Source organism: Saccopteryx bilineata, chromosome 3 (genome assembly GCF_036850765.1).
Source record: "Saccopteryx bilineata isolate mSacBil1 chromosome 3, mSacBil1_pri_phased_curated, whole genome shotgun sequence".
NCBI classification, from domain to species: Eukaryota; Metazoa; Chordata; class Mammalia; order Chiroptera; family Emballonuridae; genus Saccopteryx; species Saccopteryx bilineata.
Genome location: NC_089492.1, coordinates 266364286 through 266380406, shown reverse-complemented (window position 1 = coordinate 266380406; position 16121 = coordinate 266364286). Strand labels below are relative to the sequence as shown.

General features: G+C 40.5%; 1 protein-coding gene and 1 pseudogene across 5 annotated transcripts in view; both read left to right on the top strand.

Moving 5' to 3' along the window:
• The first annotated feature begins 3178 nt into the window (after positions 1-3178).
• ZMYM4 (zinc finger MYM-type containing 4) overlaps positions 3179-16121 on the top strand; it is a 176312-nt gene continuing 163369 nt past the window's right edge. The window contains exon 1 of one of the 5 annotated variants that reach the window (XM_066269695.1): positions 3179-4256. In XM_066269695.1, coding sequence (XP_066125792.1) covers positions 4209-4256 — 48 coding nt within the window. In that variant the 5' untranslated portion in view covers positions 3179-4208. Of the gene's footprint in view, positions 4257-4326; positions 4441-16121 lie in introns of those variants that run through there. The other 4 variants (XM_066269693.1, XM_066269692.1, XM_066269698.1 and 1 more) reach the window with 4 other exon arrangements.
• Positions 10638-11130, top strand: LOC136329146 (small ribosomal subunit protein eS19 pseudogene; annotated as a pseudogene).

The window sequence follows — 16121 nt, the reverse complement described above, 5'->3', positions numbered from 1 at the left end:
AGCCTGGCCTCTCTAAGCTTTCTAATAACCTGGAGGCCACCCACAGGTTTTCCTGAGGTTGACTGTTACTACTTTTTGTTGCCTGCCCTGTGAAATCCTCAAAACTACTTCTCTTTATACCTGCCAGTCAGTTTTCTTGGTTACTTTCCTTATTCCTCTACATCAGGGGTAGTCAACCTTTTTATACCTACTGCCCACTTTTATATCTCTGTTAGTAGTAAAATTTTCTAAGCACCCACCAGTTCCACAGTAATGGGTGATTTATAAAGTAGGGAAGTAACTTTACTTTAAAAATTTATAAAGCAGAGTTACAGCAAGTTAAAGCATATAATAATAATTACTTACCAAGTACTTTATGTCGGATTTTTGCCAAGTTTTGCAGAATAAATCTTTATAAAATAACTTACTATAGGCCTGACCTGTGGTGGCGCAGTGGATAAAGCGTCGACCTGGAATGCTGAGGTCGCCGGTTCGAAACCCTGGGCTTGTCCAGTCAAGGCACATATGGGAGTTGAAGCTTCCTGCTCCTCCCCTCCCTCTCTCCCCCCTTCTCTAAAATAAATAATAAATAAAATCTAAAAAAAAAAAACTTACTATAGTTAAATCTATCTTTTTATTTATACTTTGGTTGCTCTGCTACCACCCACCATGAAAGCTGGAACGCTCACTGTGTACTGAACTTCACAGGTCAAATGGAATTAAGGAAATTGAGCAAATTCTGTTTTTCTCCACAAGTTCTATTTTATTCTGCCTTGATTAAGAAAATAAGTCTCAGAACTATACTTCAGGCAAGTGTCTATTATGAACATGATTTAAAGAAGAAAATTGAAATAAGCCAGTTTGATATTTGCAAAATATTATGCCATTATATTCTACTTTTAAAAGAGAAGTCAGCCTGACCTGTGTTGGCACAGTGGATAAAGCATCAACCTGGAAATGCTGAGGTTGCCGGTTCAAAACCCTGGGCTTGCCTGGTCAAGGCACATATGGGAGTTGATGCTTCCTGCTCTTCCCCCCCTCCCTTCTCTATAATAAATAAATAAAATCTTAAAAAAAAATAAAAGTAAAGAAAAAAAAAGGAAAAAATTAAAAAATATAAAAGAGAAGTCAGAAGATTATATTTGTATGTGAAATATCCCATTTTAAATGTTGGCATATAATTTGAAAAATTAAAAAAATATAAAGTAATATCTTAAAAAATTTTCCCATTGATAGAGAGAGAGAGAGAGAAAGAGAGAGAGAGAAGCATCAACTTGTTTCATATAATTGTTCCATTTAGTTGTGTACACATTGATTGCTTCTCGTATGTGCCCTGACTGGGGGTCAGCCAGGGCTTAAAACAATATACTCTTGATGGCACTAGGAACCAAAAATGGTGTAAGAGATTTAGAAATATTTTAAAATTCATTTTAGAGAGGGGAGGGAGAGAGAAATATAAAGAGAGAGAAAGGGAGGGAGAAAGAGGGAGGAGCAGAAAGCATAAACTCCCATTTGTGCCTTGACCAGGTAAGCCCAGGGTTTTGAACCAGCGACCTCAGCATTCCAGGTTGACACTTTATCCATTGCACCACCACAGGTCAGGCTAGAAATATTAACTAAGCCTCCCAACAACTTATTTTACAGATGAGGGAACTGAGGTACAGAGCAAGTAACTTGACCAAGATCACACAGCTATACTTGGTGCAAATCAAACATATGTCTGTGGGACAGATTTGTCTGCAAGGCCACCAATTTGCAACCTCCAATTTATGACATATTTGAATAAGCAGGAAGAAAAAGCCTTTGAATTCTGGCTTGGCTTCTCTTCTGAATGACCTTGGCCTAGTCAATCTATATAAATCCCTCTGTAAAATCAGGATAATATGATTAACTTTGCAATGTTCACCAATGTTGGTTTTCTCTTTTCTCCTTCCCCTAAGTGGATGATTGTATCAAACAGTCAGGGTACACTTTTATATGATCTGGAATGCACAATCTTGCCTATTCAAGTATCAATACTTCTCAGTACCTCTAGAAACAGTCTAAGAAAGCAGACAGCCTTAAGCAAGGTGTTGGGGGGAAGGAGTGCAGATACATGTTTTAGCCCTGAGGCTGTTACTAATCTTTTGGGTGATCTCAAGCAACTCACATCTTTCTATGTCTGTGTGACTCCATCTTTAAAATGGAGAGTTGGACAAACCCTGGCTTTAAACTGTGTTCTGAAAAAAAAAAAGCAACATTTCTCTAAGGTGGGGGGGGGTTGTCAAAAGGAAGAGAGAGGGCAAGGGGGAGGTATGGTGAGCAGGTTTATGGGTTCCTTATTTCCACTTCATATTTAGCAGCTTCATTTTAAGTCATCAGATTTTATTAGCAGGAAATACTCCACTACCAATAAAATAGATAGAAACTACCAGACCTTTCATGTACACACATTCCCTGGAACTATCTTATCTTGGTTTCTCTTTTTATTTCCTTCTTGTCCTGAACATGAAACTAAAGGGTCTGATGGGTTTGGAAAATTCTGGATGAAAAACACTTTTTTTTTTTCTTTTGGTACTTCTCTCCTTTTTCCTACACAGAAATGAAATAAAAAAATGAACAGGCCTAAGCAAGAACCAGCATGGAAACTTCCAGCAATTTCAGATAGTTTTCAGCAAAATGTGATGGATTAGGTGAGTTCTCATTTTCAAAAGAGCCACTAAGTGACACACAAAAGTTAAGGTGATATACAGAAGTTTAAATCTCATTATCCTGTGATTTTAGGAGTTGCTTTTGATTTTTTTCTTTTGTCATGAGGAATGATCTTCAGAGGCAACTTTTTTTATTTCTTACTTATATGATCCCCGTACGCTAGCATCATGAATCCCATTAGGACAATTTTTTCTACCTGAAGCTGGGGGACTGGCATGGATAAAGAGGAATGAATCAAGTCCTCATTCTCATCAGCTCTCCTTAGCTTAGGTTTCAGGACAAGATAGACCCAAATCTATTTCCCAGTTTTCTGCTTAGAGATTAAGCTGCTTATCCTTTAAGTCAAATTCTCAAAGCTGCTTCAATGAAGGTGAGTGAGGACATACAATATCTGCAAATCATCACACATCATAGAAGAATTACAATTTTATTAATGTATCATGGAATTTTAATCTTCTGGATTAAAACAAATTTATCTCTTGGTCTGAAGCTTTGAAGACATCTTGGTTCATTGAAAAGCCTGGATGAATGCAACTAAAATCTTGAGTTTAATTTCACACCAGCCTCTAGGTGCTTGGGATAAATTACTTCCCTTGACCAGGCTGCAATTTTACCATTGGGAATAAATGGTTCCTAAAATCCTCTTGATTTAGATATTCTAAGGACAAATTATTATTGAGGAAATGATCTCCAGTTGTTTGTTCAGTCTTCAAAGGATCTGATTTTGAGGTTAGGCAATGAGAGTTGGCCCTTAGTTTTCTATGCTCTGTGCTTCGGTCCAGCTGTCTAAAGTCAGGAAAGCTGTGTCTCCTTGAAATGACTGGCTGTTGTCCCATTGGTTGAGATTCTTCGGGTTCAGAGGTCCACTGAGAACTTCAGTTCACCATCATTTTCTCTTTACACTGGTACCTCTGCAGTCAGGTGTGAGATGATGATCTGGACACCTCAACAATATTTCACCCAATTCTCCAGACAGTCCTTTCACTAATATTTCTCATTCTTCCTTCATCACTGCGTCATGGTCCCTTTAAGGCAGCGGCCATAGTTGAGTGGTGGGAGTAGCTGCTGGCAGCAAAGAGACTTGCAGGATTTGGCCTACCCTGGGCCACTCACCGCGCAGGCTCAAGACCAGGGGCTTGGTGGGAAAGGGAGGAGGGGCTTAAGGTGCGCCTGCGCATCAGGGGCGCGCGCAAGGGGCTGGTTTTAGTGATCCCTTTAAGAAACCGCAGGCGGAGGAATTTCTCTGAGAAAAAATAATCCTACTCACGGGGCCCCTCGGAGGCCATTAACCCCCCGAGTCCCAATCCCCCTCCCCTTTCCTGGGCAGGCCATACCGCCCACGCGAGTACCCGTGGGATCTCAAGATCTCCGACCCAGCGCGCGGCATCCGCCCCCTCCCCACTTTCAGCGTCAGGTTCGGTCGGGTCCCGGGAAGCTGCCGCGAGGCGGCCGTGCCTGCAGTGTGGGCGGGGGCCGGGGGCCGAGAGGTTTCACCGCCACCGCACCGGGAGCCGCAGCGGTTCCAAGCGGGGCACAACATGGCGGAGAGAGAGGTGGAGTCCGGCCCCCGAAAGAGGGTAGGTGAGGTGAGGCAGAACTCGGGCGGCGGGTGGCGGGGGGGCGGGGCGGGAGCTGCGTCCCGGGGCCAGGGCCGGGAATGGCCAAGCGCAAGCTCGTGGAGGGGTCGCCGAGTCCCGGCTGGGGAAAGGTTGCGGGCAGGACTGGGGCTACCGTGGGTCTGGAGTGCGCTGGAGAGTGGTCCTTCGGCAGGTGGGACAAAGATTTGCCGCTGGTTGGGAGGGGGAGGGGGAGGGGCGGGGGCTGTTGTTTGCTTTTAAAAATTTTCCAGCATTGGGGGTCGGCTACTTGGGCTAGGGAAGGGAAGGTGTCATATTCTTAAGTGTATGTTTGGTAAGTCAGAGTCTGGAAGTTTAACTGGGGAGAGGTCCTGTGGGGGTGGTGGTGGCGGGAATAAGTCCTGAGGGGGGGTCTCATGAGGGATAACCGGAGGGTTCTGAAGTAATACCTTCTCGAATTCATTTTCCTGCCTCCTTTACCTCCTCCCCCCCATAACCGTTATCTAGACCAAGGTGGAGGTGGTGCTCTTACATGTGAAGAAGTGGGGTCGTTTACATGTCCTGATATAGGAGAAGGATTTTGGCAACTATAAATGTCATGTTCTAGTCTAGTCTCTTTACCAACAATTAAGAACCTGGACGTGTATAAGTTTGTCATCCCCAGGATGTACCCAGCCATCCTGCAAAGGTGACGCCAATTCTGTATACTGTAGTTGTTTAGTGCCTTTTAGAGTGCTTTTTAAAGTTTGTCTTGAAACTTTTAAAATTGAATTGTGAGTGACCTTTTTTTTAGATGGAGAACAATACTGTATTATTGATTTGTGCAATATTTTTCGGACTTTTTACTTCCTTCCCCCCATAGCATGTTAAGCAGTGCGTTTCGTATCTGGAATCTTCCTTTTGGGAATGTGTAATGCTGAACGTGGAAAAATATTACTACTTAATCTTTATTGAGACTACCCTTTGGATTTAGCACAAAATTAGGAATCTCATACGGTATTACAAGTAACTTTCTGAGTGGGTGCTTCTTATATGCCTGATATTGGGCTTTCTAGGAAGAATTTAACTTCGCATTAACTGTGTAAAACCCATTTTGCAGATTAAGGAAATGTATACTGTAGAGGGGTTAAGTAATTAAGATCAGATAGCTAGTTAAGACATTGAGGTGGGGTTTGAACCCAGGTTTGGTCAACTACTAGTGCTTGTTGTTGGACACCACATAGGAGTTTTTTTTATGATTCTCTTCGTAAAAGCTTGAATTATAAATAATCAAAGAAGTGTGCCTGACTTGTAGTGGCGCAGTGGATAAAACGTTGACCTGGAAATGCTGAGGTCGCCGGTTCCAAACCCTGGGTTTGCCTGGTCAAGGCACATATGGGAGTTGATGCTTCCAGCTCCTCCCCCCTTCTCTCTCTCTCTCTCTTCTCTCTCTCTCTCTCTCTCTCTGTGTCTCTCCCTCTCCTCTCTAAAATGAATAAATAAATAAAAAATAGAAAAAAAGGAGTGTAAAGTATTTTTTCAACAACTTATTAGGAAAATATTTTCAATTACACAGCAAAATCGAAAAGTTCACAGTGAACATCAATACTCCCACGACCTAGATTTGCCACTAACATTTTATTATACTTGTTTTATCACGTGTTCATCTATATAGCTATCTCTTTATCCATTTATCGGTTATTAATGCATTTCACTGTATTTTGAGCAATTAAATTTTAATGTTTATAGCCTTAGGTTCCCAAACCTTTAGATCCTCCTGATTTAATATTAGTCATAGATAGAACAGGTTAAGTTGTATGATGGTATGTTCAAATAGTTGATTTAATATAAATACTGAATGTGAAATGCACGTGGTTTGAAATTTAAAATTTTTCTTCAAGCTGTGAGTTTTAAACCAGATTCTTTAGTATGGTTGAGTGAAAGCATATGGCATATGCTCACCGGTTAAAGTATATAGGGTAAATTACTTTAGATGTGTAATATTCATTTAAGGAGATGCTGAATTTACTAATGTTGTTATCATTTCCCTCGTACGATAGAATGTTCTAGAAACAGCTATGCACTTTGGTAACAGATTCATCTATATTTTAAATATGCTTTTTTCTAATGCACACTTCTAATAAGTTGGTAATTGTCTAAACTTTTAACTTTGTCATGTAGTACACTGAGCATTTACTTGTACAGGTTTTCCTGTTATTTTACTGGTTCCATTGTGGTGGAAGGTTACATTCAGTAAGTTTTGGGATCCATCATCCATTTGGTTAGAATGTTAAGTAGGGTTCTACGTGGTACATGTGTGCTTTGTGTGTGTGTATGTATGTTTACATGTATGTATGAATGTATGTATATGTGCTTGTGCATGTGCGATGACTTCCATTTGGATTCCATCTTGTGTGTGCCCGCGTGCGCGATCAACACTATGTAGATCCGCCTGACCAGGAGGTGGCGCAGTGGATAGAGCGTCGGACTGGGATGTGGAAGGACCCAGGTTCGAGACCCCGAGGTCGCCAGCTTGAGTGCAGACTCATCTGGTTTGAGCAAAGCTCACCAACTTGGACCCAAGGTCGCTGGCTCAAGCAAGGGGTTACTCGGTCTGCTGAAGGTCCACGGTCAAGGCACATATGAGAAAGCAATCCATGAACAACTCAGGTGTTGCAACGTGCAATGAAAAACTAATGATTGATGCTTCTCATCTCTCTCCATTCCTGTCTGTCTGTTCCTGTCTATCCCTCTCTCTGACTCACTCTCTGTCTCTGTAAAAAATAAATAAATAAAAATTAAAAATTAAAAAAATTTAAAAATTAAAACACTATGTAGATCCCATTGTGCGCGTGCACAGTAAGCTGTTTAAATTCCACGTGGATTCCATGGTGTGCGTGTCTGTGAGCAATAACTCCATGTGGAATCCGTACGTATACTCCAAGAAGATTAGTGAGTACTGTGCGGTACAATAGCTTTTAAAATAACTTGACTGTTTTTATTGAGGTAAATTAAACCAATTAGGCCTAAGTAATGACTTAAAGTTATTTAATCCACCCTGGCTGGATAGCTCTGATGGTTAGAACCTCGTCCGGAAGCACAGAGGCCGTGGGTTCAATCCCCCGTCAGAGCACAAAGAGGAACAGCTTGATATTCCTGTCTCTCTCTCCCTTTCTCTCACTATAAAATGAATTTTTAAAAATGTTATTTAATCTGAAACTGCATTGTTGACATAGTATTGTATTTATGATGCTTGCTACCTTTGCCCTTTATAATCATAAGACATAAGTAGTTGAGCACATGTTAGTTGATGAGCTATATGCTAGGTATTGTGCTATGGTATTTGTGATCATCTTGCTTGCCTACTAAATTGTGAACTCCTTTACTGTACAGCTCATTTCATTGCTTTTTGCATCTCTAACATGTATGACATCACATAATAGGAACTCAAAAGATATACTGATTTTTGGTTAAAAAAGAAAATCTGTTATATAATAGAGGCTCAGTGGTTTGGGTACCAAGTTAGCTGCTTTGTATTTTTGGGAGCTTCTGTGAATCTTTCTTATCCTCTGTATCCCAAAGTTCTCTTCTATGGATCCAGATTTACGGCTCTTCTGATTTTTCTGGATCATGGTTAGGTGGGAGTATTTGAAGACCACTGGGTTAACAATCTTAAAGTTCTTTGTAGGCCTGACAGAAGCCTTATTTTCATGCTGTGGGCAATTGGAACAATAGGTATTAATTACACAAGATTAATATGATTATATTCAGACTGTATTTAAATGCCAGTATCAATTTGTGAACTTGAGGAAGCAGAATATGTGTGTGAATCATACTATTTCCATCTATCATCTTAGCTGTAGAAAGAATCAAGTTCATATGAAGACCAGTATTAAACACACATACCCTTGCTCTTAAAGTCAGGATATTTTTGAGGTATCATGAATTTTTTTGAGACTGTAAAATTTCATTTTCTAAAATAAGTTTTAAAATAGGCTATTTCTAAGTAGCGAAATTGTTTGATGCTTCATATTATTATAAACTGATAAAGCATGGGATCTAAATAAATCTAGTGGCCATGTTTTTGTGAAATCCCTATGTCTTTTCAAAGTTTACATAGAAAAATAACTTGTAAACTATGTGTTATTACCTGGTCTAGTAAGTTGTGTTCATTTTTGTATTTGAAATTCTCTGTATATTAAATTTGATATGCTTAAAAGAAAGAGAGGCATATTTATAAGTAATATGCTTCCATTTTTGTAAAAAGTCCTTTCTCCTATCCCCATATATATTTATATAGTATATGTATGATATAAACTTGGAAAAAATTGTGTAGGATAAAAGTTAGGCTGTTATCATAGATCACCTTCAGGGAGTGTGGATGAAACAAATGGGGGATAAGGGGGAAAATTTTGATGAAGGAAAAATATTGGTGGTATAATAGCAAAAATGTAGATTAGAAATGGTATCTAGGTCCTGGCTGGTTGGCTCAGTGGTAGAGCGTCGGCCTGGTGTGCAGAAGTCCCGGGTTCGATTCCCGGCCAGGGCAAACAGGGGAAGCACCCATCTGCTTCTCCACCTCTCCCCCTCTCCTTCCTCTCTGTCTCTCTCTTCCCCTCCCGCAGCCGAGGCTCCATTGGAGCAAAGATGGCCCGGGCGCTGGGGATGGCTCCTTGGCCTCTGCCCCAGGCGCTAGAGTGTCTCTGGTTGCAACAGAGCGATGCCCCGGAGGGGCAGAGCATCGCCCCCTGGTGGGCAGAGCATCGCCCCCTGGTGGGCGTGCTGGGTGGATCCCAGTGGGGCGCTTGTGGAGTCTGTCTGACTGTCTCTCCCCGTTTCTAGCTTCAGAAAAGTACAAAAAAAAAAAAAGAAAAGAAAGAAATGGTATCTATGTTATCGTAAATAAGTAAACATTAAATATGCATGTAAATAAGCAATAGAAAATAATATGAAAAAAATTAAAGCATTGATTTTATTATGTGATGGGATTAATGGAGTAGTTTTGTTTTGGATTTCTGTTATTTAATATTTTATAATAAATAATTGTAAAAGTTGATCCCTGTTAAATCCTTAATGAATTTTCAATTTTTTATCTTTTTGCTAAATGTGTTACTTAAAAACATGGGGGTACCTATAAAAATATTTTCAGGTCACCTGTATACAATGTTATATCATCCGCTTTAAGAATGCATTGGCCCTGCTACTTGAACCTGACTCAGCTTCTAGCCTTCTTCCCTAAACAACATCTTCAGCACCTCCTCCAGCTTCTTCATGAACTACTAGACCCTGGGCTCCGTGCAACTGCCAGGCCTGGCCCGCCATCAGTGCTGCCAGCATCTGCAGGTGCTGGGGGCTTGGGATCCCAAATTTTCGTGTTCCACTCCACCAGTGTGCTGGGTGGCTAAGGGTCTGGGGGCCTGGCTGCAGGGATGGCCAGGGGTCTGGAGGGCATAGGGGGCATCCAGAGCAAGAAGGAGACTATACAATGCCTAAATGACTGCCTGGCCTCCTACCTGGAGAGGGTGAGAAGCCTGGAGGCTGATAATTGAAGACTTGAGAGCAAAATCAAGGAACGCCTGGTGAAGAAGGGACCCCAGGTCAGAGAGTGGGGGTATTAATTCAAGACCATCAAGGACCTGAGAACTCAGATCTTGGCAAGTTCTGTGGACAATGCCCGCATTGTTCTACAGATTGACAGTGCCCATCTTGCTGCTGATTGCAGAGTCAAGTATGAGATGGGGCTGTCCATGCACCAGTCTCTGCAGAGTGACATAAGTGGTCTCCTAAAGGTCATTGATAACACCAGTATCACTCAGCTGCCACTGGAGACAGAGATTGAGACTCTCAAGGAGGAGCTGCTCTTCATGAAGAAGAACCACAAAGAGGAAGTAAATAGTCTATAAAGCTAGATTGCTGACTGTGGGTTGACTCTGGAGTTGGATGCCTCCAAATCTCAGGACCTCAGCAAGATCATAGCGGATATCCTGGCCCAGTAATACGAGGTGACTCAAAAGAACCGACAGGATCCAGGCAAATACTGGTCCCAGAAGATTGAGGACAGCACCTTGAGGAGAGAACCACAGTGGTCACTTTGCAGACTGCTGAGGTAGGAGCTGCTAAGATGACACTTATGGAGCTGAGACGTATGGTCCAGTCCTTGGAGATCGACCTGGGCTTGAGAAATCTGAACGCCAGTTTGGAGAACAGCCCAAGGGAAATGGAGGCACATTATGCCATGCAGGTGGAACAATGCAGTGAGATCCTGCTGCACCTGGAGTCAGAGCTGGCCCTGCTGAACATCAATCAAGGTCAAGCTGGAGGCTGAGATCGCTAGCTACCATGGCCTGCTGAAAGAAGGGGAGGACTTCAGTCTTAGTGACACCCTAGACAACAGCAACTCCATACAATCCATCAAAAAGTCCCAATCTGCGGGCAGCGAGGAGGCCGCACGATGCCTGGCGTTACTGTAAAAGACGTGAACCAGCAAGAGTTTGTTCGAGCTCTGGCAGCCTTTCTCAAAAAGTCCGGAAAGCTGAAAGTCCCTGAATGGGTAGACACTGTCAAGCTGGCCAAGCATAAAGAGCTTGCTCCCTACGATGAGAACTGGTTCTACACACGAGCTGCTTCCACAGCACGGCACCTATATCTCCGGGGTGGCGCTGGGGTTGGCTCCATGACCAAGATCTATGGAGGACGGCAGAGAAATGGTGTCATGCCCAGCCACTTTAGCAGAGGCTCCAAGAGCGTGGCCCGTCGGGTCCTTCAAGCCCTGGAGGGGCTGAAAATGGTGGAAAAGGACCAAGATGGGGGTCACAAACTGACACCTCAGGGACAGAGAGATCTGGACAGGATCTCTGGAGAGGTGGCAGCTGCCAACAAGAAACATTAGAACAAATGATGCTGGTTTAATAAATTGCCTCATTTCTAAAAAAAAAAAAAAAAAAAAGTCCCAATCTGCAGTATTGTAAATGGCAAAGTGGTGTCTGAGGTCAATGAAACTGAAAGTTATGATACATGTAAGGCAGCAGAAGTGGGGCATCCCTTGGTGAGGGAGGGGACAAGAGGCTGAAGGCTAATAAAAAGTTCAGAGGTCATTGAACATTAAAAAAAAAAGAATGCGTTGGCTCTTTGTATAGAGAGCATTTGAAAAGACCGTTCTGGTGTTATAGTGATTCTGCATTGTTCTCACAGTACTCATCTTTTTTTTTTTTTTTTTTTTTAGAGAGGGGAGTGAAAGAGATAAAGAAGCATCAACTCATAGTTGCTCGTGACACTTTAGTTGTTCATTGATTGCTTCTTGCACATGACTTGATGGATGGATGGGAGGGCCTCAAGCTGAGCCAATCACCCCTTGCTCAAGCCAGGACCTTGGGGTTTCCTGCTGGGATCTCAGTGTCCCATGTTGATGATGCTCTGTCCATTGTGCCACCACTGGTCAGGCTACAGAGCTCATCTTGTAACTGGCAGAGGCTTCTGTAAATAATGATAGTTGGTATTTGCAAACATTTATGTTGCAGTCATTATTTTAAGTATTTTTTTATGTGATATATCCTTCAGACTTCATTAATTCTATGAATAATAGTCACTATCACTGTCCCATTTTATAAATGAAGAAACTGAGGCACAGATTCCCCCCCCTTAAGGTCATAGAATAATAGGATAAACCAGCATCAAGTAGTATTTGAAAAACTTACTGTTTGATAACCAGTATGGATTGGAGTTCATTATAATAATATGTAATACAGTAACTAATATATAATTCATTATGTATACCATAGTTCATTGGTTCTCAAAGTGTGCGCCAGGGCACACTGGTGCGCCCTAGAAGATTTCCAGGTGCGCCCTATGGTGTTCCAGAGAAATATGTGCCTATTGGGGACCAGAAAACCAATAGGGATTTTGGAGTTTAGATTTTTGGACAAAGGTGTGGGGAATTGGCTGTAAGCTGATTGTCTGCCCAACCCCTACCTCACTTGCCTGATTAGGTTGCAAAAGGCTGTTAAGCTGTGGAGCTAGATTGTTTACACTACCCTCCATGTTCCCCGGAAAGACTAGAGGCAAGTTTCTTCTATCCTTTGTTTAGTGTAAAGTTAAGATGATATGTATGGTGGGGGTTTTCTGCACTCAATACAATTAAGAGTAAAAAGAGAGGATTCTTCAATGTATTGACAAGGAAATGAGAGTTTGCCTGTCAAATATATGCCCAAACATTGAAGAAATCGCTAAGACACATCAGGCTCATGTTTCTCATAAACACAAGAATGAAAAAACACATTCACGCCAGGACCTGCTGAATTTACTATATCTTACTAAGAGTGTATCTATATATATATAAAAAGATAACTTTTTGTCATTTTTTTATTTTTTAGCCCCTCTTTTTTATGAATTCTAAAAAGCATAACTCAAAAACTAACAAAAATGTTTTTTAATGTCAATAAATTTAATTTTGTTGTATTTATTTCATTTAATTACCATAAAAGTACGCTTGGACTCTTACATATTTTTTCTTTAATATTTGACTTAATTATTATAACATTTCTCAGAAATTTGTATATAGTGTGCCTACAATTATTTGTAGGATTTTAAATGCGCCCCAACTTCAAAAAGTTTGGGAACCACTGCCATACAGTGTTTACACACCATGTATTAAGATACAATTGTTATATAATTATATGCAATATATAATTACATAATAACTATACATATAGTAGGTAAAACATAATAGTATAGGTCCAGAATTCATTATCTAGATTTTTGGTTTTTAAAATAAATTGAATTACATTTGAGTCAACTAGATGTAAATAAATTACTTCTCAGGAAGCATTAATTTAAGTTTTTGTCCAAGAGATCTTTTTTTTGTGTGTGTGTATGTGACAGAGACAGAATCAGAGAGAGGGACAGATAGGAATAGGAAGGGAGAGAGATGAGAAGCATCAATTTTTTATTGTGACACCTTAGTTGTTCATTGATTGCTTTCTCATATGTGCCTTAACCAGGGTCTACAGCAGATTGAGTGACCTCTTGCTCAAGCCAGCGACCTAGGGCTTAAGCTGGTGAGCTTTGCTCATATCAGATGAGCCTGTGCTCAAGCTAGCGACCTCGGGGTCTTGAACCTGGGTCCTCTTGTGTCCCAGTCTGATGCTCTATTTACTGCGCCACCGCCAGGTCAGGCCCAAGAGATCTATTCTTGTTTGAGATAATCTTTTTCTAATTTTTAATTAAACATTTTTTTTAGATAATTTTTTTAAATGAATGCTTTTTTTTTTTTTTTTTGTATTTTTTCTGAAGCTGGAAACGTGGAAGCAGTCAGACAGACTCTGGCATGTGCCCAACCGGGATCCACCCAGCATGCCCACCAGGGGCATCGCTTGTGACCAGAGCCAGTCTAGCGCCTGAGGCAGAGGCCATGGAGCCATCCCCAGCTCCCAGGCCATCTTTGCTCCAATGGAGCCTTGGCTGCAGGAGGGGAAGAGAGAGACAGAGAGGAAGGAGAGGGGGAGGGGTGGAGAAGCAGATGGGCGCTTCTCCTGTGTGCCCTGGCTGGGAATCGAACCCGGGACTTCTGCACGCCAGGCCGACGCTCTACCACTGAGCCAACCGGCCAGGGCCTAAATGAATGCTTTTTTAATTTAAAGATATTATTTATTGATTTTAGAGAGGAGAGAGAGAAAGAAAAAACGAAAGAAAGAAAGAAAGAGGAGAGGGAAGCATCAACTTATAGTAGTTTTTTGTATGTACCTTGACCAGGTAAGCCTGGGGTTTTGAACTGGTGACCTCAGCATTCCAGGTCGACACTATCCAGTGCGCCACCATAGGCCAGGCTGTTTGAGATAATCTTAAAACATCTTCACAACTCAGGTTTATTTTAAAGAAAATATACACTAAATATTTTAAAACTATGATTGATTTTTAAAGATAAAGTTTGTGCTTCTTAAAAGTTAAATGTAAAATTTCAATTTCTATGGATATTTAGAAGATACTTTTCAACTTAAAGTTAAAAATGTTCCCAAAATTTATATTTTATTGGATATAAATAATTATAAATGAACTCACACTACCATCTATATCTAATTGTTTAGATGCCTCTAACTTCTACACACTCTATTAGTTTTCTATAACGTCCCAAGTTTTATTTGTGAACCATTTGCAGATGCTTTACCCATGCCCAGAGAAGCTTGGCAGTGCTGCTGCTGTTGTTACCTTATCTGGTATGTTGGATATTAGGGAACCAACCTCTCTTTAATGAAGACTAACATTTCCTTTAAATAGTCTGATTATTTTATTGTGAGTTAACTGTATGTAATTATTTTAGCAAAGGGAAGAGAAAGGAAAAACACTATAGCATAGTGTTAGGTTGAACCATGTGGAATTGCTAATATTTGACCATTTGATGTATAAAAATGCATTTTTATATGGCTCAAGATGAAAGTTAGGGCCTGGGCTTTTCCAAGTCAGGTTATGATATAATCTTAGTTATTTAGAAATAATTGGGATAGTAACACCCTCACCTACTTTCTTATACTTAGTGAATACTTAATATTTTAATTTCATTTGTATTGTTTTTCTGGCTTCCTTGAAGCTTAAACTAGCTGTCTTCCTGCCCTTGCCCAAAATAGTACCTAAGAAACCTTTTCTATCCAACATGTACACCACCCACTAATATAACTTCTTTGAGGTCAAAGATCATATGTGTTCTTTTCTTACATCTCTCAACATGTTATCTTATATACTTGAATGTTACATGTATACACTCACATATATACATTTATAGGCAAAAATTATCTCAATTTCATATCAATATAGAATATTAAATATAGATTGGTATGATAAAACCCTATGTTTCTATTACTGACCTTTGACAACTAAACAGTTATCAACTTTTTGTCAACTTCTTGTCTATTCTTACTCTTTCTTACTCTTCCTTTGTTTTGTTTTTTGTTAAAATCTCAGGCATCACATTGTTTAATCTGTAAATATTTCTGTGTATTTCTAACAGAAGAATTTTTAGAAAATGCAATCACAATATTATTACACCTAACAATATTAATAGTTCTTTAGTCCAGTCTCTGTTCAGAATTACCTGATTTTTTAAAATGTCTTTTCACATGTCTTGTTAAATCATAATCCAGATAAGATTTACCATTTCATTTGGGTTATATGTTTAAGTTTCTAACTAACCATTCTCTTCCCTGTCCTATACCTCCTGCACTTTTTTCCTCTGCTATTTATTTGTTGAATAAATGAGCTCAATTTTTATATTCTGGATTGATTGGTTGAATCCTTGTGGTATTTAACATATTCATTTATCCTTCATATTTCTCACAAATTAGTAAGATATATGGCAGTAGTTCTCAACTTTTGCTGAAACTTTAGATTTGTCTTGGGAACTTTTAAATATCCTGATTGTCAGATCAATTAAATAAGAATTCATGGAATGGATTGTAGATATCAATAGTTAAAAAATAATTTCCCAAGTAGTTTCAGTCTGCAGCCAAGTTGAGGACGTGAATTGGTAGAGCTTGATGAGATTTAGATTCAGTTTCTTTAGAAAGAGAAATGCATAGAGTGATTATATATAATTTATTTCCAATCAGAGAAGACAACTTTAAGAATAAAAGAGGCCCTGGCCGGTTGGCTCAGTGGTAGAGTGTTGGCCTGGCATGTGGATGTCCTGGGGTTTATTCCCAGTCAGGGGACACAGGAGAAGCGCCCATCTGCTTCTCCCCCAACCCCCCTTCCCCTCCTGCAGCCATGGCTCAATTGATTTGAGGGTATTGGCCCTGAGCACTGAGGATGGCTAGGTAGGTAGAGTCTTTGCCTTAGGTGCTAAAAATAGCTTAGTTACAAGTATGGGCCCAGATGGGCAAAGCATTGGCCCTAGATGGGGTTGCTGGG